The 24,470-nt window shown below is 41.1% G+C and overlaps 1 protein-coding gene across 2 annotated transcripts in view; it reads left to right on the top strand.

Moving 5' to 3' along the window:
• Positions 1-2,693: 2,693 nt before the first annotated feature.
• The window catches only part of LOC139766098 (uncharacterized), a 44,662-nt gene continuing 22,885 nt past the window's right edge, over positions 2,694-24,470 (top strand). For both annotated transcript variants that reach the window (XM_071694256.1, XM_071694255.1), the window contains exons 1-2: positions 2,694-3,433; positions 12,652-12,779. In XM_071694256.1, the coding sequence (XP_071550357.1) occupies positions 3,355-3,433; positions 12,652-12,779 (207 nt within the window). In that variant the 5' untranslated portion in view covers positions 2,694-3,354. The remainder of the gene's footprint in view (positions 3,434-12,651; positions 12,780-24,470) is intronic.

The raw sequence follows: 24,470 nt of genomic DNA, 5'->3' as shown, positions 1-24,470 counted from the left end.
AAATTGAAATAGAGTGGCTTAAGGTACGTGGATCAAAGGAGATAAGGATTTTACGGTGTTGTGGTTTATTGTTCGTCTTTTGTGTTGTTAGTGAAGAGTAAACCGTATATCAGGGTTGTGTGTTGTTGGTCGTGTTAGTGAAGGAGGCCCTTATAATAGGGTTGTGTGTTGTTGGTGTTGAAGGGGAATCTTATAGCAGGGTTGTGTGTTGTTGTTGGCGAAAGGGAAGCTTACATCAGGGTTGTGTGTGGTTATTGGTGAAGGAAGGCCTTACATCAGGACTGTGTGTTGTTGCTAGTGAGGGAGGGACAATTATCAGGGTTGGAAATTGTCTATGACGCAGTGAAAACCTTATACCAGGGTTGTTTGTAGTTGATAGTGGTGGGAAAAACAATATTATCACAGGAATAACCTTATACTGAGCCTTATAACAAGGTTGTGGGTTGGCTGAGTGAAGAGAGAGCCTTACACCAAAGCTGTGGCAGTAGACGGTGTGTACCACATTGTGGAAGAGTTCCCAGTTGCAATTTGCATTTAGAATGAATGTACGTGAATACTGGCGGCTGAGACGGCTCATTTGCTGTGAAGACATGAGGAGGAAGAGGACGACGAGGCAGCTGAGACCAAAGACTGAGATAACTTTATCAGGTCTCTTAAGATCTTGCCTGAGGAGAGACTGATTTTTGTGGAATTATTTTTTTTCTTTTTTATTTTGCTAAGGACAAAGTAATTCCTAAAGGACCGTTTAGCAGAGAACAGAGTGATTCCTAAAGGAACGTTTGGCTGAGAACAGAGTGATTCCTAAAGGAACGTTTGGCTGAGAACAGAGTGATTCCTAAAGGAACGTTTGGCTGAGAACAGTGATTCCTAAAAGAACGTTTGGCTGAAAACAGAATATTTCTCATGGCTTCGTTCTTTCTTCCGAAATCTACTTTTGTAACAGATTTTTCTTTACTTGGGTAAATGAATGGTAGCCGTAGTAAGTGAATGACAGCTGAGGCTAATGAATGATGACTCATGAGAAATGAATGATAGCTGAAGGAAACAGTCATAACTGTTGCTGCAATATGACCTACCAAACTTTGATATGGTTGTCATAACATCAGTGGAAGCTAGAAATGACAGCACATATAGAAAAGCCACATTTGCTATAAAGTATACACCAATACGGTGATTCCTATATTAGTATATGTATAGAAAGTTGATAGTATAATTGATCCATAATATATTCATATCTTCCAATCATCTTATAATATAATCCTCACCTGAAATTACCCCATAGAATATATATCACCTACAATTATACCATAGCATATTATTTACCTCCAATTATCTCATAGAATATTCTTCACCTGTGATCAGCAATTACCTACACTGTCTTGTATCATGCAATGAATGTTATTCTTCATGCTCCATGACAATGCCTACAAAATCCGCATACAAGAACATAACACAAATTCTGCCGCACACACAGAAACCACACAACTCCTACTTGCGCTGCGCTCGTCTCGTAAGTTGTATGAAGGAAAATGTTATACACTCTCTATACTCTACAAGAATATATATATATATATATATATATATATATATATATATATATATATATATATATATATATATATATATATATATATATATAAACCGGCTCATCCTATTCCTAAGCACCGTTAGATAAGGAAATCTATTTATCTAATATTTATCATGAAGTCTTTACTCGCCATTATAGATGTTGGTTGAGTGACAACATTAGCCTAGAAATTGGATCTTATACACTTTCAAGCCCTTTGACCTTACTTGACCCAACCTACAGTAATGTGACCCTTCATGAAATGTCTTTTTTCATGTGGGAAATAATTTGTATTCATTTATATAGATTTTATGCATCTGTAGAGAAAGGATCATTATTATGAACACAAGATTCATGTACATAATAAAGCAAATACAAATACATATGTTGCTTTGCAATAATAATTATCAAATTATACATTTGGAACAACCTGGGCGTGTAGGTTAATCTACATATGAATTATGTAGACAGCTTTATGCATATGTAAATGCACGTATGAGCGTTTACACACACAAACACACACACACACACACACATACACACAATGTATTTTTAAAAGTTACATAATACATGGCTATATACGCATACGAGTTTTTGTAAGTAATTCGTATATATATATATATATATATATATATATATATATATATATATATATATATATATATATATATATATATATATATCTTCTTTTTCTTTCATACTATTCGCCATTTCCCGCATTAGCGAGGTATCGTTGAGAACAGAGGACTGGGCCCTTGAGGGAATATCCTCACCTGGGCCCCTTCTCTGTTCCCCTTCTCTTTTGGAAAATTAAAAAAAAAGTGAGAGGGGAGGATTTCCAGCCCCCCGCTCCCTCCCCTTTTAGTCGCCTTCTACGACACGCAGGGAATACGTGGGAAGTATTCTTTCTCCCCTATCCCCAGGGATATATATATATATATATATATATATATATATATATATATATATATATATATATATATATATATATATATATCAACATCCATATTCATCGTGGTCGCTATTTGCAGCTAAAGTTAGCTAGATACACATAAACTTAGCGGAAAATAGAATTAAGATGGCGACGACAAAACTAAACTTGATTTTCTCTCACTGTTTCAGGTTGGTTAGAGCAGTGACCTCCAGTGGACATAAAAAGCAGTGAAATCACATGAAAGTTGATCCTGTGAAGCAACGTTAAGACAGCATAACTCTACCACAGCATAACTCTACAACAGCCTAACTCTACCACAGCATAACTCTACCACAGCATAACTCTACAACAGCCTAACCCTACCACAGCATAACTCTATAGCAGCATAACTGTATCACGGCATAGCTCTACCACAGCATAACTCTATCGCAACATTATCACAGCATAACTATCACAGCACAATATCATAGCATATCTTTACTACACCATAACTCTATCACAGCATCGCTATCACAGCATAACTCTATCATACCATAACTCTATCAGAGCATAATTCTATCACAGCATAATTCTGTCACAGCATAACTCTGTCACATCATAACTCTATCACAGCATAACTCTAATACGGCGGAACTGTCTTATCCAAAAAAGTGGTAAAGAAATAAACTTCATGTGATACAAGACGGAAAATCCCTTTCAAAAGACTAGAAAAACAAGACCCTATGATCAGCGAGGAAGAACTGTGACCAGTCAGGAGGAAACACACACACACACACCGGGGAATACTCGGAGGATAATACTTATATTTACGACGATGTTCATCTCACACGACTGGTGACGTCTTTCCAGCAGGATGGTCAGGGTGCTGCCCCCGGGCTGCTGCTGCTGCTCCTACCCCGTCTGGTGGCTCCTGATCTGCTGCTGTCTAGTGGGTGAGTGTCCTACCCATCCCACCCCACCTCTCTCTCTCTCTCTCTCTCTCTCTCTCTCTCTCTCTCTCTCTCTCTCTCTCTCTCTCTCTCTCTCTCTCTCTCTCTCTCTCTCTCTCTCTCTCTTTTTCCTCGGCCACAGACCCCAGAATTCGAACCCATGCTGACACATGGTCAGCAACGCTAACCGCTACACCACGGAGGCCCACAAGAGAGAGAGAGAGAGAGAGAGAGAGAGAGAGAGAGAGAGAGAGAGAGAGAGAGAGAGAGAGAGAGAGAGTGCCGTCATCTACTATAAAACTGTTTTCTACATTTTCTACTCTTGCTCGGTAAATGTTTGGTCCAGGTCAACAACACTAGTATATCCAGACTACAGCTGTAAATGATCTATTTACAAATTAGCGAGAAAGATGTTGTTTTACAGGTAGACACGTCGTGTCACTATGGTCGAAATGCCTCTTATTAGGCGTCAGAATAGCATTATAGTCCCCCATAATGTTTGTATATATCATTTTTCAATTGGTATGGATTTCGGTGTTTGCAGAACTTTATGGACCATGAATTAATGCAGATATATCGCTTTTATTTTTCAGGATATGCCTCACGTAAACATTAAATGGTCGAAATGAAAATCTATTTATATTTAGGACATTTAATTGCAATTGTCTTATGGGGAACTATATCAAAGTCTGATATGATACTAAGTGTGTTACCGGACTCCGCCTACTTGTCGTTACACCGCAACTGAAAATTCACCTTTGACGAGGATGAATCCTCGTTAATGGATTGAAAGAGACACACAGCCTTGTTCATTAACTCTCAATGAGTCCACCACTTCCCTGCTACTGCGTGGAGTGCAGCCTCGAAGATACAGAGGTCCAGCTAAGTTCCTCTGTGATTGTTTAATAATGATAATGATAACTAGTCATAAGTTAACGGGAACGTTCCGTTTCATTTATAAGGGACGCACTGAATGGTAAGGAACAGGCAAAATGCAGGGGGTTGAATATCTGGTTGGCGAGAGAGAGAGAGAGAGAGAGAGAGAGAGAGAGAGAGAGAGAGAGAGAGAGAGAGAGAGGGATGACTACTAAGAGAGCACGTCTCTAATTCTAAGAAATTTCCCTAAGAGTTATGAAGAGAGGACTAGACTCTGGCTCTCGCCGAACCATCTTTCCTTAATAGAATAAAAACACGAGACGGAACTTCTCTACAAGCGAGCGTCTCTTACTTAGCTCTGATGGCCAATGATGGAGAGGGGCGGGTTTTGGGGCGCGAACGAATTATGCAAACTTAGAACCACTTCAGGATATCCTATAAAACAATTTCCCAGCTAAAATTGGAGAATTGGAACCCATATACCAGCGTCTATTGTTAAATGATTTCCTTAAAGCCAGACTATGAACGCCCAAAGCGTACGACGGATAATTCGTATATCAGATAATGGTTGGCTTACGACCAACCCATCTGAATGGTATAGCATTATCTGCCCTACACTGTGTACTGCCAGTTTGAAACAGTCAAATACGTCGAGCTGAAATATACCTGATGGTCATGGTATTCCTCAACGAAGAGACACATATGTGTAGAACATATCCTCCAACATTATATAAAAATATATTCATATTCCTTTTTGATTGACGTCTGGAACTTATGAGACGTAGTTTTACGTGCCATCTGGATTGGCTTAAGTGTACCGATAGTGGTACGTGTGCCATCGGTACGATAGAAAACATAAACTGATACATGAAAGAAAATGGGGTGCTGTGCATGGGACAAAAATGCAATAAGGTTCACTATAGTACATAGGCTGTGTCTCTGGAACTATAATCATCCTCCTTCTCTATTCTCGTAGCTTTCTCTTCCTCACCACACTCCCAGGAAGCCCTCCAAAATAGAACTCCTCCAACGTTCTCCATCTCCCAGAACATCTCCCTCCAAACAACAGTGAAGAAAGAGTTCTGAGGCGAGTCACCGGTGAACAGTGCAACAGAGGATCATGATCTTGGCATGATCTTAAACCCATGAAGAAGGGGTTCAAACTCATTATCAATAAGTGGTTATGTCTATGAAGATGACGTCATAAATTGCACTGGCAGGTGATAGGCTTAGAGCCCAAACAAGCAAACGACCAGCTATTACACGAAAGCTTCTCCTTCAACACTCCTAGAATCAATAGACTAAAAGAATTAGTCATGAAAAATATATCATTATGTAATTTGCATGAATGGTTCAGTGGATGTTTCTATAAACATGTCGGTAATTTTCTAGCCAGAAGAGATATACCCTCGTTAGAATTTCCCTCTCTTATGATTACATTCAGATTACAATTAAGTGTATCATCCAACTTGTGGTGTATCGAATGATATAATCATAATTACCGGTTTTATAATTAGGGATGAGGCTAATGATTGATATCTTAATTGATACAAGTTGGTATCATAAATCCAGAATACATATGATCAAAGAAGATTACAGCGTATCTATGTATAAAGAAAGGCGAGAGAGAGAGAGAGAGAGAGAGAGAGAGAGAGAGAGAGAGAGAGAGAGAGAGAGAGAGAGAGAGCGTTTTCTTTCATTGTATACATAGTACTCACAACCCGTTTTTTGTCATATCACTTTTACCTCCTTTTTTTTTTGCAGGCAAATTCTTGCTTCTTTTGAATGGAGATTTTCATCTATTGTAGAAATATCACTTGCTAGTATTTGCACAAAATTCTTTACGCAAACTTTACGATTTCCTTTCAAAAAAAAAAGAATTCTAATTCACATAACAATGCTTACCACTGCAAATTGGAAGCCAAAAAAGACAATAAAAGCAAATAACAGAATCACTTGTATCTTGTTTTCATTAGAAAATATAAGATCCAATTCTCATAAAAAATGGGATCACGTTTCTGAAGTTTGATTTTCATTTTCTTCAGCAAACACAGCGTGCCAGGATGCACTATACTATAACGTATTTCACCTTACCCAGGCTTCTTTCTATCCTGTAGGAACAGTTCGGCTGAAAATAGCTTACAAGAGCTGAAACTCATTGTGAATTTAAAGAAAACATCATCTGGAAATTCCATTGATTATTCTTATTGATGTAGAAACATTTCTTGATATCATTTTTGCTATCTAAGTATGTAGAAATATTTCTCAGTATTGGCTTTGCTATTTAACTATATAGAAATATTTTCTGATGTTGGTTTTGCAATTTAACTACGTAGATATATTTCTCGATATTGGTTATGCTATTCAACTATGATGAAGTATTTCTTAATAGTGGTTTTGCCATTTAACTCTATTGTCATGTACATGGAAGATATCACATAATTCCAGCCTTGTAATCATACTTTCTCATACGTTGAGCCTGAGTGTGGTAAAGCTAACAACCTCTTCTACATTTCTCCAGAATATTTTCTGTACAAACACTTAGGTAAAGGCGCCACAGTGGTGTAGAGGTTAGCGTTTCTGGTTTTCTAGTCCACTGGCTTGGGTTCGATTCCCGACGCGGACAGACTGAATTGGAATACTGGAAAGGAGTATTCTGTGTGTGCTGCATTGTATGCCTTGGGTAACGAATCTCCTTTACAGCTTACCTTACACTTTACCTTACAGCTTACCTCACTGCTTACAGCCTACCTTTACGCCTGCCTTAACACTTCGCACTTGGCTGGTTTGGATGAATCTTAGGTCTGAATAGTTAACTACAGAGAGATAGAGAGAGAGAGAGAGAGAGAGAGAGAGAGAGAGAGAGAGAGAGAGAGAGAGAGAGAGAGAGAGAGAGGTAATGATAAAGGAGATAGAGAAAGTCAGAGAGAGCGAGTGTGTGGACAGACTGGTAATACTGAGGGGGAGCAGCCCGTCTAGTGAAGGAAGAGGGTTTACCTCGGATGTTAACACAGAGGCATCAGGGTACAGTTAAGTTGTCCACATGACGACTGTCATCCTTCAGCCACAGCTGCTGTCATCCTATGACACACCCCCGTCTCTCCTGCCAATTACCACCCTTCCTCTGACAGCTGCCGTCATTTCTTGGCAACACCCAGCCTCCATTGACAACTGCCACCATTTCCTGACAGCTGCCATAGACAGCAATCAGTTTTAGAATTCAGTTCACATAAAGGCTTCTGACCAATCAGGATCGAGTCCACTCTTAAAATATAAGTTTTATCATCCAATTCCATGAGCTGTATTGGACAATTCTTAAAGCTTTACCGTCTAATTCCTTCTCATTTAGATTAATTCTAATATTAATCTAAGTATCTTAAGATTCTATACCTTCAATCATGTCAAAATCAGCAGTAAAAACAGATTTCTGTCATCATGATGTGATTTAGTAAATTAAACAGAGGGACAGGGAGAGAAAATAAATAGAAGGATAAAGAAAGAAAATAGTGCAGGAGAGCAGGGAACTGGTCAGTCAGAAGGTGAGGCGAAGCACAGAGGAGAAAAATGATTGGGGTAGACAAATTGAAAGAGAAGAACAAAAGGTGGGGTGAAAATGAAAGTTAGGGTCATTAAATGGAGAGAGAGAGAGAGAGAGAGAGAGAGAGAGAGAGAGAGAGAGAGAGAGAGAGAGAGAGAGAGAGAGAGAGAGAGAGAAGGTTAGGATGTCATTATTGTAGAGTGATACATATCTCTTGTGTCTGCAGCTAATTACTTATACTGTATTTCCTTGTCACACAATTGTTTCTATAGTTATAAAGTCGTTTCCAAGCCCATGTAGCTGAAGATAAAGCCATGAATACCTTTCTTAATTGTTGACTGGAGGATCAGATTGCATGAGGTGAGGAGATTAGAGAGGGTTTGTTGAAGGGGTCTTTAGGGTGTCGGTTGGAGGGACGGGTTCTTGGAGTTGAAGAATCTTGAGGGGATCAATTGAAGGGTTTAGGGAAGTTTAAGGAAGTTTAGGGAAGTTTAGGGAAGTAGATGAAAGTACAGGACTGTAATCGATAATTGACTGTGCCCCAGTCCTTTATTATCAATAAGTCACATAGTGTGATGTTCGAGGAGGATCTCATGGCCAGACTGGCATTGTAATTAACATGGAAGGGCTCATTAACTACAGCCAAGCTCGTTGAATAGAATTAGGACCCGAAGACAACTTAATTTATGGATGGGGTTACCTAACTCTACCTAACCTAACCTAACTCTACTTAAGATACTGTCATTCAAACTGCCACCAGGGTAATCATCACCAGGGTAGTCATCATATGGTAGATGCATCGAATTAATAACTTGGTACAGCAAATATGTTTGAATCTTTCCGTGGTTTGGGAATGATTCAAATTAGCGGAAGAGAATTGTCTAAAATTTCGGGTTAGTTATGCAAACTTTCAGAAGAGGTTCTGGCGTTTGAAGCCCCCAACTTTTAACGAAATTCTGAAATTGGCGGAATGGCTGAGCATGACGTGTTAAAGTCGTCCCCACCACAGCTATAGAGGGGCATCCTCCCCGCTAAAGCTAAGTTCACAGCAAAGCTATGGAGGCCTCCTCTCTACTACTACGTCTCCCCTCCACAGCTATACGAGGCCCCTCGATAATGATACGCCCCCACCACAGCTATAAGACGCCCCCTCTGTAATGACACGTCCCCACCACAGCTATAAGAGTCCCCCCTCGCTAATGATACGCCCCCACCACAGCTATAAGAGGCCCCTCTGTAATGACACGTCCTCACCACAGCTATAAGCGGCCTCTTCGCTGCTGATACGCTCCCACCACAGCTATTCCTATATCCTCAAAATAACTATCACAGGTAAGCTATTCAATCGTCTCCAGGATACCCTATTTTGCCGTCTTTTTATTTCTTTTTCGTTGTACTTTTCAATTCTTCATACATTCGCCAACATTTAAAAAGTGAGCAATTATTATTCATTCTCAGTTCATTAACTAGTACCATCTTTGAATAATCAATGTCTTACTCTCTCTTCCTTCACATCATTCATTCATCATTCATGACCCTCTTCACATTCATGATGAAAATGCAAAAAGTAGGTATTTCAATACTTTCTCCAGTAGTTTTAGTAGTTCTAACAAAATCTATCTTCAGTATTTAAAAATAGACGAAAATGCACCCCTTAGCAAGAGTCTATATCTCCTATTTCCCGTCTACACCATCTCAAACCACGATAGATATTGGCCATTCTTGGTTTACATAATGGTTGTGTACGTCAAGTTTACCAAGTTGTGTGGCGGCAGAGAAGGTTTTGCTCTGGGGGAAAAGTTAGTGTAGCCATATGCTCCAGGCTTCACTGTCAACCAGGAGGAGTTGGCTGGAAGCTGAGGTATATTAGTCTGTCTTTAATGTGGTTCCTGGGTAATCCAGAGTGATGGTGGGCAGTGTGTCTCTCGTGGGATAGGCTTTCGGGGGTCCAGGAGAGAGAGAGAGAGAGAGAGAGAGAGAGAGAGAGAGAGAGAGAGAGAGAGAGAGAGAGAGAGAGAGAGAGAGAGAGGGAGAGAGAGAGAGAGAGAGAGAGAGAGAGAGAGAGAGAGAGAGAGAGAGAGAGAGAGAGAGAGAGAGAGAGAGAGAGAGATAACGGAAGGTTGAGAACCAAGAGGAGATTTACCATGATCATTATCAGTTCGCTTCCTTCCTCCACCACACCTACATATACTGGAAAAATTCTCGAAGTCTTTCGGGGAACTGCTCATCTCTACGTCATCAAACTGGTTTAAAAACTTAAATGTCACACCTTGCTCTTCTCTCTTCCATGGTGGACAAATCTAAGCCCTCTAACTTGTTCCTGTAACTCAGTTGTGTTAACTCTGGTACCATATGTGTTGCCTTCCTCAGGACTTTCCATGTTAATGTTTTGTGCTTTCTTACGTCTTGCGATCTAACCTTAAAAGTATTGTTTAGTTTCATCATGATGTGGGATACGAACAGCTTCCTGCGTATATTCGCATCCAGATACCTGAATGTAAGTTGAATATTCCCCATCAGACAGTTTGGTTCCTTTACTGTTCTCTTACAGTGAGATTTTGGCGCTAAGACGAGGACGAAGTCGACCCCCAAGACCAGTCTTAGGTCTTGCTGGAATATATTCCTATTAAGGTCTTCTTTCCCTGTGCCCCATCTTCATCCCTGGCATCACTCGGATTCCGTTTCATACATCAAACCAATTTTGGAGATTGTTTAGATTGCCTTGCAGGAGGTTGCAGTCCTCCTCATCATCCGCCAACACATTCAGGCAGGACTCCAATCGACCAGTCGGCCATTGACATAGATCAAGAAGAGCAATGGAGGCAGCACAGAACCCTCTGGCACCTCACTTGTGTGTCTGTGTCTGTCTCCTCACTGCCTGCATCCCTTCCTCCCATCTGCTCACTCACCCCTGCGTGGCCGTCCCATGCCATAACTTCCTCTGTCGTTGAATCAACACACATTGCAGCAACTCATATCCCGAGTGAGAGGCCTCATCATTCATCCACGATGAGTATTCCTGGAAGCTTGGGTATCACAACATGAGTCAAGGCTCATCACCCAGCTCGATCAAGTACTCATTTGTATTTGATTGTTGATGGATTCGACCATGGAAATTCTCCTAATGATATATATATATATATATATATATATATATATATATATATATATATATATATATATATATATGATCAAGGGGTGGTATTATCGTGTTCAAGGAGCTGGATATTAAAATTCCTCATATCCACATTATGCTCACTGAGTACGCTGTTTACCCCCACAGCCTGGGTAAAATTAGAGTCCAATCATTTAAGCTGACACCGGAGTTCCTTCACATATCACAAACTGAACCAAACAGTTTTCTGCGGTGAAGGAAATAATATGTTTTCTTTCAAGAAAGTTCTGAAATAAGTTTACGTTTCTCTACAAGTCAACTGAGCCGTATTTTCTCGCCGGCAAGAATGATATTTGTAGTCTATCTAGTGTAAACATTGCTGAAGATAAGCTTTCTCAAGGGCGAAAAAGCTTAATATGGGTCAGATCGCTCGATAGATTACATTGCTAATAAATGCAAGAACCTAAACTAATCACGAATAAGCATTTTGTGGGATTTATGGTAACATTTTGGGGTGGGGGGAGGTGATGATAGTGGAGAGAGAGAGAGAGAGAGAGAGAGAGAGAGAGAGAGAGAGAGAGAGAGAGAGAGAGAGAGAGAGAGAGAGAGAGAAAAAAAAAGCTACACCTCGCAATAGACAAGACAATCTTTCCTCCCCCGCTATCCTCCCTCACCCCCCACCTCTCTTCCCGTTGACCTTACCCCCCCCCCTCTCCCCTACTCCAAACATGAGGCAGCCTACAACACACCTCCAAACACAACCTCCCAGGGAATCGAAGCCGCGGATACGACGGTGTGACTAAGACCAGCAGCGCCAGGTGCTACAGCCAGTGTCACAAAACCGAATTTCCCAAATCAGTCCTCCATCTGCGTCCCGACCTGACCTTGTTGCTGAGATGGAACACAAATACATGGCTTCGGTAACGGCGTCCCCTAAGGCAATGTAAACAAGATTTCCGCCATTGAGAGACAGTGGATGATACCCTTTATCTCGTAGTCAAGACAGTGACACACAAGACTAGCGTAGCATACCGGTAATGTGAACTTATAGACGCAGAACTGGTGGTGTATAGAACCACCCCGGTATTATAGAAGGCTTGGCTATAGAACCGGTGATGTATAGGGACCATCCTGGTACCATACAAGACCTGGGTATAGAACTAGTGATGTATAGAGACCATCCTAGTATTATGCAATGCCTGGGTATAGAACTAGTGATATATAGAGACCATCCCGGTAATATACAAGGCCTGGGTATAGAACTAGTGATATATAGGGACCATCCCAGTACTATACAAAGCCTGGGTATAGAACTAGTGATATATAGAGACCATCCCAGTACTATACAAGGCCTGGGTATAGAACTAGTGATATATAGGGACCATCCCGGTACTATACAAGGCCTGGGTATAGAACTAGTGATATATAGGGACCATCCCGGTACTATACAAGGCCTGGGTATAGAACTAGTGATATATAGAGACCATCCCAGTACTATACAAGGCCTGGGTATAGAACTAGTGATATATAGAGACCATCCCGGTACCATACAAGGCCTGGGTATAGAACTAGTGATGTATAGGGACCATCCCGGTACCATAGAAGGCCTGGGTATAGAACTAGTGATGTATAGGGACCATCCCGGTACTGTATAGCTGGTAAGGTACATGTGTCGTCCTGGATGTATTCCAGGCGTGGGCGCTGGTGGCAAGTGGCGAGGTCGACGACCGGAGTTTGGAACGGCAGACGAGAGCGTGACGGTCCGGGAGGGTCAGACTGCAAGGCTGCCTTGTGTCGTGTTGCACCTTAACGACAGGGCGGTAAGTGTCGTTTTCCTCCTCAGCGACAAGACGGGTAAGTCCCATCTCAACGACAGGAAGGTGAGTGTCGTCGTGTCCTGTGTTTTTCATATTCATTATTTCATTTACGTGTCGTCGTTTGGTTCTTCTTCCGTCTCAACGACAGTCATTACCAACACGGTCTGTGTCTCATGTCGTGCTCCCTCATCCTTGTTGTCGTAACCTATGTGATGTTATGCACTTTCTTGCTCCAAGTTTTGAAGATGCAAGAAAGGAGTGTTTGTGTTCTGTGGTGAATGTGATGGCGTTTCTATGCATCGCATTCTTTGTCCTCAGTCGTTTCTTTTTTGTGTGTTCTGTCTTTGTCGTCAAACTTTTGCCTCGTGTTCTGTGTTCTTTGCTGAGTTCTATGTTCCTAACTCTTTCTCTGAATTATATTATGATAGTCCTCTGTCTCACAGACAGGCTGTTCTCTGTGTTCTGTGTTATACTCTGTATTCTCTGGTGGGTTCTATGTCGGCCGTTCTCTGCTCTGTGTTAAATGTGTTTATTCAGTTACGGTTTCTAGTTCTATGTTCCCGTGTTCTCTAGTGTATTTCCTATCTTCTGTGTTATATTTCATAAACACTCTTGTATTCTGTATTCTTTATCGTGTTCTACACATTTTGTGTTTTATACTTTAATTACTGTTGTATTTTGTATTCTCTATCTTATTTTGTATCTTCTGTGTTGTATTCTACACCTGCAGGTGTATCACGTGTTCCTTAACTTCTGCTGCTCATAGTCACAATGCTCTTGTCCTTAGTATCTAAGAGTGCGTCATAGCGGTGAGTGCGTTTTGTCTCCCAGTAAGTGAAGAAAATGAGAGAGAGAGAGAGAGAGAGAGAGAGAGAGAGAGAGAGAGAGAGAGAGAGAGAGAGAGAGAGAATAAGTTCTAACAACGCTCTCTGATTACGCAATTTGAGTAAATTCACAAAAGTCCCCCACCCCCCCCAAAAAAAAGATCAAAAATTTTAAAACTTTTACCTGACTGGAATGCAGAGTTCTATATTGAAAGGCAGCTTATCTAATCAGAACATTTCTTTCATGGGCCGTGTTATCAGCCATAGTATACGATAAGAGTCATATATGATAATCATCACAGATCACTCGCGAACTTTGGTTTCCATGGACGCAAAGTATATAAAAATTCACCGCCAAAATATGAAATTTATTACCAAATTACAAATTTTATCACCAAATTTATTACCAAATCACAAATTATATCACCAAATTTATCACCAAATTACAAATTTTATCACCAAATTTCATTACCAAATTACAAATTTATCACCAAATTATGAATATTATCACCAAATTTATTACCAAATTACAAATTATATCACCAAAATTTAAATTCCACCACAAAAGTATAAATCTTATCTCTAAGATATAGATTTTTAGGACGGAAGTATAAGATCTATCACCAAATTATAGATATCATCACAAAACTATAGATCTTATCATCAGTGTACACACAGTGGAAGTTTTCTATTGTTTTTATTAGAAAAATGACACAAGCTTTTGGCCACCTTTATTGATATATTTGCAAGATGTTCCGGCAAGAAATTTATCGAGGCCACAGATGCAGCAGAATGCAATTTAAAATTCAAATTGTACTATCATGCAAGGGTGTCAACGAAGGCGGTAGACACATACATAACAGGCAGATACTATTTTCGACTTTGGGGTTCAGTTAGGTTAAGATGTTTGCATTGTGACCTTGTGACATTCCTCTGTGTGATCCAGTACGTTGCTGGAGAGGACTTGTTTGTACAGATGAGGGAAGCGTAGGTTGAAAGGAGTTTGTTGTTATCAAACTAAGCGAGTTAGTCCTGAAATATATCCATTTACATATGCTGGAACTATAGCTTAGATGTCTGAGCAATAGACGTGTATTCTATCAACTGATGTGAATAGACAATCTATGTAAATTAGGTATTTCGTTACCTATACTATTGTCTATTGTCTTCATTCAGGATGATATAGATATGTGGGGGTATATATATATATATATATATATATATATATATATATATATATATATATATATATATATATATATATATATATATATATATATATATATATATTTGGGGAACAGAGCGAGGCCCAAAAGGTTGGGCAATAGAAAGGTATGTAGGGAATAGAACCAGAGTCAACAGACTTGGTAATAGAGGCGTGCGTCAGACAACACCATTCCCATAAGACTGAGCAACAGAGAGGTAAGTGTAGAACAGAACAACCTCCTGCATTAAGTGGGCAATAGCCAGGCGTGTGCGGAACAGCCCTGGGGGACCTCAGAAGACAACAGACATGCGACAGGCGTCCTCAAGCGACGGTATTGAGTCGATGTGTAGGATGTTCCCCAGCTAATGTGTTGGCCTGACGACAGCATCGCTGGCAGGAGGCGACGCGGGAAGCAAGGAAGAGGAGGAGGAGGAGGAGGAGGAGGAGGAAAGGAAGGAGGAGGAGGAGGAGGAGGAGGAGGAAAGGAAGGAGGAGGAGGAGGAGGAGGCAAGGATAAGCAGCCACGAGGGTACAATACAAGATGATGGAACAGGACAAAATGTTGGCAAAGTTATTAAGGACGTGACTGATGTGCAGAAGGTGGAAGAGAAATAGAATGAATGGGATGGGAAGACATGGGACAGAGAGGAACAGGAGAGAACAGAAGAAACAGCGATAGATATACTGAACAGGTGTCACAATAGCAAATGATTTCACGTTACGGATTTCATAAAGTAACGAAAAGCAATGAATTAGGATGAACGAAACTTAAATGGATGTTGGGAAGTAAATGCATCCTCAAAATGTAGAGATGAAAGAGAATAAGATAGATAGAGAAAGCAAAACTACGGAGAGTGAGAGAGAAAGAGAGAGAGAGAGAGAGAGAGAGAGAGAGAGAGAGAGAGAGAGAGAGAGAGAGAGAGAGAGGTCAGTGCGGGTTTAAAGCAACAGTCCAATCTCGGCCCAACATGCCCGCGAGAAATGAGATTTCCCGACACGAGGGAGTTGAGTACTTTATAACCTGTGTTAGGTGCCATCACCACAGGAATCCGCACCGGGAGATGCCGGACAATATGGTGGGAGGATTGGGTAATCCGGCATGCCTCAATCCTTAATCCGGCACACCTCAATCCTTCTAACCTACATGCCAGAAATTCGAGGTAAAAACGCTCCGCTTTTTTTCTTTTCCTTCCTTTAACTTCTGTGCATCAACAATAATTCGTTAGCGATACATTTGTGAGGGAAATGGCGTGTAGGCGAACCATTTCGGCGGAGGAAGGCAGGTCATGCGCGAAGGGGCTGGGTCAGGCAGAGGCATTGCATGTGCTCGCCCTCCCTCTATCTCTGCCATCTGGAGGATCATCGTTCACAGACGATGCAGGAAGGAGGCGTGACCTGTTCTCCTTCTAGAACACGCGAGAGATGTTTACCTCGACGTATTAATGTCTTATTAGTCGGTCAGGGAGTAGGACTTCCCTGACGAGCTTGAAGATCTGGGAGGAGGGAATCCACGACACAAACTCTGTAGTGGGAACTCAAGAAACGGTTGGGACAATATCATCCCACATCCCAGCCAATGATCCCGTCCTTCCGGCGCCAGACCTCGCACAGACAGACATTTCTCTGTCGTTAAAACTCTTCTAAAACATGTTCTGCCATGGTCTCTTGTGATGTAAACCTGTATTGTCTTAACTGTTGTTTGATGTAACATATTCTCTCATTCGTAGTGATGTCTCCATGATGTAGGTGACTGAAGTTTACAGTACGTTAAACCTAATGTATTACCAGCCTCCAGTAATAACACTCTTGAGTACACACTTGTGTTGAACGTTCAGATATCTTTAAGATTTCTAGAATCATATTTACTTGAGGAAACACAGGAAATAAAGATCTAGAAGAAGGTGAGGAAATTATAAGGAAGTAATATGGCAACCAGGGTAAAGTATTGTATATTCTGAAGGTATAATGTCACTTCTATTTTCTCATCTCATTATACTTCTGTACGTGGAGTATATTCCTGGTTTAATACCTGCTTTAGAAAAGCACATAATTCTGTTCGTTTCCTTGTGTTTAGTTTACGTCTGTGGCTTCTTCATGAGTAGGAGTGACTTCAAATCTATTTCAACACGAACAGTTGAGTTGAATGATAGGAATATCACAGGATCTGCGTGTCTTTCTCCACTGCACTGACGTATCATCTGTATTTAGATAAATATAGTAATTCTGTAGGACACGTGATCATTATCTAATTTTCATACTGCAGACTCATAAAATAGATAAACAGATAAATAAGTGCAGGTCCGTAGGTAGATTAACAGATAAGCTGATATGCATATTATGAACATTCACAAAACGACATTGGTCCACAAAGTTTGCTGATGTGAATATGTATTCGTTTTGATCTCTGTACATCAAAAGTTCAGTATTCAATCTGGAGTTCCCGTATATCAGCACCTCTCATCTTAATGACATTCCACAAACTCTATTTCACCAGAAGTTTGCTGAGAGAGAGAGACTCTCCCTTCTTTACAAGCCGTGCGCCAGCTTCCAGTAACGCTCTCTGTCAGGTTCCAGAAAAGCCCAAGGTGTTGGGAGATAAGGGGAAGATAAGATCCACATTTTTCACCTTCGCTGGAAATCCGTGACGCCAAAATGACTGAACTTCGCTGACCTCGATTGGGTGCTCGGAAACTCTTTAACCTCTCAGAGCGAGAGAAAGAGTTCGAACCCTGCCCAGGGGTCGTCCAGTCGTACTCAAGGGTCGTACCGTCGTGCTCGAGGGTCGTGCCGTCGTACTCAAAGATCGTACCGTCGTGCTCAAGGATCGTACCGTCGTGTTCAAGAGTCGTACCCGTCGTGCTTGGAGACCATACATTCGTGCTCAAGGGTCGTACCGTCGTTCTCAAGGGTCGTACCGTCGTGCTCAAGGGTCGTACCGTCGTCCTTAAGAATACAAGTAGGTAAGGTGGCTCCCCGCTCAGGGGGGGTGGGGGAGCTAGAGAAGATGATGGCCACCAGGGGAAGACAAACCCACCGAACGATGACCCAACTTCCGAAAAATATCGAGAGTGAAATCACGACACATTTCATCCGTGATTATATAACCCGGGAAACAGGAACTTTGGCCAGTCAGAGATACCGCCTCCGAATGGCCATCCGGATCACCTCTCCGAACAAAGGAGCTCACCTCAAGCTGTTACGAAGCAGGAGGAGGCAAAGCAGTTCCACCACAATCGCTTCAGACCAGGAAAAAACAGATCAGGTTCACTCACGGTGATTCAGACGAAGGACGATTCAAAACACCTCGATTCTTGAACTGTTTCATATCAGGATGAAACAAAGCAGCTTCATCTGAACTGTTTCAGACCGCGACGAAAAAACAAACCAGCTCTACTTACACTGTTTCAGACCACGACGAAACAAACCAGCTTTTCTTGTACTGTTTCAGACCAAATCAAAACAAAACAACTTTCCTTGTACTGTTTCAGAAGAAAACGACCCTCGAGGCAACGAATGATGCTGTTTTCTTTCCTTCAATTCCCCCAACCGAAACAATAAACGAATAAACACCGTCCACGTCCTGAAGATCATAAATACTGGAGGTGCGGGAGGAGATGCGGTAGGGGAAGCGGGAGGGGAGGCGGGAAGAAGGGAAACAAACAAAATAACAACAATGTGAGACGGTTCTGATACAGTCGACGGAGACGGGAGAGTGTGGGAGGACCAACACAGAGTGAACATGGAAGAAAATGGAGGAGATGAAGGAGGAAGGATAAATCGCTAATGTATAATAACACAAAGAAAGGAAAGGAAAAAAGAAAGAGTGTTTATACGAACACTGACTCTAACATACTTCATCGCCGGCCACAGTGAGACTGATTATCCACACCATCAGCACCAACATGACCCTCCATGACCCCCACCATCACCCCCACCATCACCCCTCCATGACCCCCACCATGAGCCCCTCCATGAGCCCCTCCATGACCCCACCATGAGCCAAGACATTTACTGATAACGCTTAACTCATGTCCGAGGATCGGTCTGACGTCATGCGGTGTAGCTGACACAAATTCATGGGCGAACTTTTCACCAGGAGTGAGGCGAGGTATACATTCTTCTCAACAGCATCGTTAAAGAATATGATGATTTACCAACAATACTCGTTAAAAGCGATGGCATAAATACGGCTACAAATAAACCACACAAAAACTTTAAGAAAAAAAGATATTCCTTTCTTTCTGTGTGATTACTGGGGAAGTGTCTCCCCACACCACTACACCCCCTGTGTTCTCTGATCTCTCATGCAGCACACAGCCTCACAACCAGCCACTGTTTATATTCCTTTTTATTCCTTTGTTCCCTGGCTGGTGGCCCAGGAGTTGTGACCACCACAACATCGGAGGAAACTCGTGAACCACGGCAAACCATCAGGGTCATAAGTAAAGAGGACAACAAAAATCGTCAGGTGGTCAAAGAAAAACAGACTTCGACAGCTTCCGCAGCCAACTTCGACAGCTTCCGCAGCCAACTTCGACAGCTTCCTCAGCCAACTTCGACAGCTTCCGCAGCCAACTTCGACAGCTTCCGCAGCCAACTTCGACAGCTTCCGCAGCCAACGTCTTGAACTACACAGATGACTTCCCCAAAATGTGAACACTTGTTATGAACGATGAACACAAGACACGTGAATGACGTTATCAAGAACGAGTCTAGCCCAGGGACCTCCTGAGAGACAGAACAAGTTACAGGTTAATGAGAAGACGAACCAATTGGGATGATGAGGAAGTCTCCAAGGTCACCTTGCTCTTCACTCCCTCATAAACTTTACTTCTAAGACTTTCCTTCCAAACTTCACTCATCACATCTCCTCACTGACCTCGAATATACCATTTACATTGAGGTCACCTGTCCATTGAGATACAGATCTGGTATCTTACAATTTACATACCAAGGGAATGCAGAAGATATAGTCACAGTGAGCATATATATATATATATATATATATATATATATATATATATATATATATATATATATATATATATATATATATATATATATATATATATATATATATATATATATATATATATATATATATATATATATATATATATATATTCCAATTTCGCCGTCGTCAGTGTTGTCAGGCCTGCCACCACCATTACCAACATTCCCAACCTAGCAGTTTATACCACTGTGGCGCGCTACCACCGCTGCCACCAGTGCCAGAATCATTGTGACTTTTGACATCACTGACAACACTAGCGTCTCTCCTATTCACTGATTCACCATTGACAACGCTGGTGTCATCGTCTGCATCTAATTGCCACCATAAGACAACAGTGGTGTTATATTTTTCCATCATTGGTGTCACAGCAGCCAGCAATATCACCCGTCATAATCACTGACACCACGTCTTCCACCACCACTGCCAACACCACCACCACCACCAACATCTCCACCACAACTCTCCACCACCACTACCACCACTCCACCCCTCCCCCTTGCATCTGGTCCACCAAGCTGTTCCGCAAAGCATATGGAAATACGAAAAATTCCATCTAACTCGAATGCGATGCGGAAGCATCCCAAAAAAAGAAAGAAAAATAAAACTCGCCTACAAACATCTGGCGAATATTTCCCCTCCTGTTCTCCACAGTGGACGCTCTTCTCTTCGACATTATCCAAATAACTCAAAAGTAAAGTTTGGGAATGTGCATCTGAACAGAGACGGGAGGAAGGCGCAGGTTCCGCCAGTCTTCTTCGTCATTTTGCATGGCGGAAAAAGATAAGGAAATGTGCATTGTCTCGGACATGACTAGTGTTGAATGTGAGTTGTGTAATTGAAAGTCTTGTAAAATGCTACAGAAAATTTTACTTGACGTGTGTACCAAACTTTGACTGCGAATTACTTTCAAAACAGACAGAAATCTAGACGAAAAATATTATCAAAGACATTTTTCCTCTTAACAAACTTTCTCATCATCTTCAAAGCCTCTCGTGTTTGGACCTCGCAGATTACCAAATAATTTCTTAATTGACCCAATTATAAACTCGCTATATATCTTGAAGAAACCTTATTAACCCTGAGAGCAGAGTCTCGTCCCTACCAGTAATCATCAACCCTTACACTAGGATACATCATTACGTGACCTCCTGAAAATAAATATCCTTCAGCCTTATCCTGAAACCTTACGTGCACTGGGGAGGAGGATAATGGTATCCTTTGAGCAGACGTCAAAGACATGAACATCCCGCCTGAATATATAAGACTTCACACCATAATGACATCTGGCCACCCTGCCGAGTCTTGTGTAAAAGAAATGTGAAATTTTCTGGTGTATATGTAGGTAGGTGTTATATATGTGGATGTGTGGAGTGTTGGAAGGGTGTGTATGGCTGATGACTACTTGAATCCACTGATAGACTTGACTGAACTAGAGATGGAAGCGGCTATAATCCCTCCACAGTCTACTGTGATTTTGTAAGTAGACATTTACTGTCGTTTTTCTGGCGTCTGGTGTGTCAGTAGATTGGCCCACTTACTTTATTGCTTCCGTTCTCGAATCCAGGAAAGCTTCACCAGTTTTGTTATGTCTTTATTGAGAAATGTCCTCAAGAGAGGTTGAGAAAGCTGACTCATCTTTGCTTAGTTACGTCCCTCGAAATAATGGCCAACTTGGTCAAGATTTTGCTAAAGTAAGTTGGCAGCAGGACTGATTATTACGTCTACCCTTTATTAAGTTTGTTCCTCGAAAGGTGGGCCAACTTTGTCATGTCTCTGGTTCCTGTAATGACTGCCCATGTTCCACAAGTCAAGATATCCAGAAAGCACTGGCTAGTCTGTGTCCAGTCTTTGCTGAGGTAAGTCCTTAGAAAGACTGTCCAATTTTGTCAAGTCTTTACTTAGAAAGTTTCCCTTTGGGCAATGTTGTCAACGACACGTCCATTAACCTTAACCTGTGGGTGAGCAGGTGTGAGAATGCAGGGGGATAGTGTGAGATGCTTTCCCTGAGGAACGCCTTTGGAAAAAAAAAATTATAAAGAATCAAATATTGGACGAAGATTGAGACGATATAGAGCCTCCTTGTGAGGAAATGCAAGGAAGGTGTCCAGAAGAAGGAACGTAATCTGGCTGAATTGTGGCAAAATGTTTTTTGAAGGAGTAAATTGGATTTGAAAGATTTTGGAGTAAGGCTAGATGAGAGAGAGAGAGAGAGAGAGAGAGAGAGAGAGAGAGAGAGAGAGAGAGAGAGAGAGAGAGAGAGAGAGAGATTCTCGGTGTGGTTAGGCATAGATGAAAGAAAGAGAAGATTTGGCAGCTGTTGTTACGGGCGGATGGAAGATTTCTTATCATAAGCATGGATTACATTTAGATTAAAGTGTATTACATTTAGATTATAGTGTATTACATTTAGTTTATAATGAATTCCCTTTAGATTATGATGAATCACATTTAGATTATCTTGGATTAGAAAACATGAAACAACTTAGGCTGAAGAAAAATTATTGCATGTGCATTGACAGTTAACCAGTGAGATACGATACACAGATAACAAAAGGAATGAAAGACTATAACAACCATTTTCCAGCAGTCTGACTGACGTAGGTGAGCTGATGTGGACAGGGAAATCATCAATACAGTAAGTGAGCAATGCAGTGGATACAGAGGTGGGAAGTTTACTATAACAAAGCAACGGTCTGACAGCAAATACAGAAATACGAATGGTGAAAAAAATGATAATTTTTGGAGACTAAAATCATTGGCATATCAAAAATTAACTTTAGGCAGATACATCCATTATCATGAACCATAATGAGTTGATGAAAGATATGGAATTTCTCTGTATAAGAAAGTTATGATGAATATGACAGAATGAATACCAGGCTGAATGAAGAACGCAAGAGTTCATTGAATGAAGAACGCAAGAGTTCATTGAATGAAGAACGCAAGAGTTCATTGAATGAGAAAGCATAAAATGATGAGTTGCTATATCACTAGAGTAAACCCCACCATCCTAAACCCCCATTAAACCCGTTCGTCTCACGAAAACAAACCATCTCGTTTCCTCATAACCCCCCCCCCCCATTTTAAACCCACCTTAAGTCTGAAGCGACATATCTCTCTGGCTACACCCCGTTAAACCCGGCTTGTGCCTCTATCCACTAATCTCGTCATGCTAAAACCCGTTAAACCATATTTGCATTTAAAACAACTGTTCTCACAACCTTACATTCCTTTAAACTGATTTCACTTTTATTTATCCCATTAAACCAGGTATTTGCCGAGAGCAAAAGATCTGAGCGGCTCATAGCCTGATAAACCAGGTTTATATACAAGAAAATTGATTTTGCCGTCATAAAGCTCGTTAAACCAATCTTGTTCCTAAACTATTTAATTTTGCTGATCTATAATCTGTTTGAACCATATTATCCCGCTACCCAAACGCCTGTTAAACCCAGACTGCGTCTAGAAAAGATAATCTCGCCATCCGAAACCCTATTAAACCTGGCTTGCTTCTGAGACAGCTGATCTCGTAAACCCTACAGCTCGTTAAACCTGGATTGTATCTCAAACAACTAATGTTGTTACCCAACAGCAGTTATTTCTCAAACAAATGAATTCGCCACCCTACAACCAGTTAAACCCGGTTCACTTCTAATACAATTGAATTCGCCACTTTACAACCCGTTAAACCAGGTTTCTTTCTCAAACAATTGAATTCGCCACTTTATAACCCATTAAACCAGGTATATTTCTAAAACAATTGGATTCGCCAATGTGCAACCTGTTAAACCAGACTTATTTCTAAAACAATTGAATTCGCCACTTTACAACCTGTTGAACCAGCTTCATTTCTCAAACAATTGAATTCGCCAGTTTACAACCCGTTAAACCAGGTTTATTTCTCGAACAATTGAATTCGACACTTCACAACCCGTTAAACCCGGTCTATTTCTCAAACAATTGAATTCGCCACTTTACAACCCGTTAAACCAGGTTTATATCTAAAGTAATTGAATTCGCCACTTTACAACCTGTTAAACCCGGTTTAATTCTCAAACAATTGAATTCGCCACTTTACAACCCGTTAAACCAGGTTTATTTCTAAAACAATTGAATTCGCCACTCTACAGCCCATTAAACCCGGTTTATTTCTCAAACAAGTAAATTCGCCCCTTCACAATCTGTTAAACCCGGTTTATTTCTATTATAAGTGAATTCGCCACTTTACAACCTGTTAAACCCGGTTTATTTCTAAAACAATTGAATTCGCCACTTTACAACCCATTAAACCAGGTATATTTCTAAAACAATTGGATTCGCCAATGTGCAACCTGTTAAACCAGGCTTATTTCTAAAACAATTGAATTCGCCACTTTACAACCAGTTAAACCAGGTTTATTTCTCAAACAATTGAATTCACCACTTTACAACCCGTTAAACCAGGTTAATTTCTCAAACAACTGAATTCGCCGCTTTACAACCCGTTAAACCAGGTTTATTTCTCAAACAACTGAATTCGCCGCTTTACAACCCGTTAAACCAGGTTTATTTCTCAAACAACTGAATTCGCCGCTTTACAACCCGTTAAACCAGGTTTATTTCTCAAACAACTGAATTCGCCGCTTTACAACCCGTTAAACCAGGTTCAT

This window comes from Panulirus ornatus, chromosome 57, assembly GCF_036320965.1.
Source record: "Panulirus ornatus isolate Po-2019 chromosome 57, ASM3632096v1, whole genome shotgun sequence".
NCBI lineage: Eukaryota > Metazoa > Arthropoda > Malacostraca > Decapoda > Palinuridae > Panulirus > Panulirus ornatus.
Note: the sequence above shows the minus strand (reverse complement) of the source record. Positions and strands in the feature narration are given on the sequence as shown.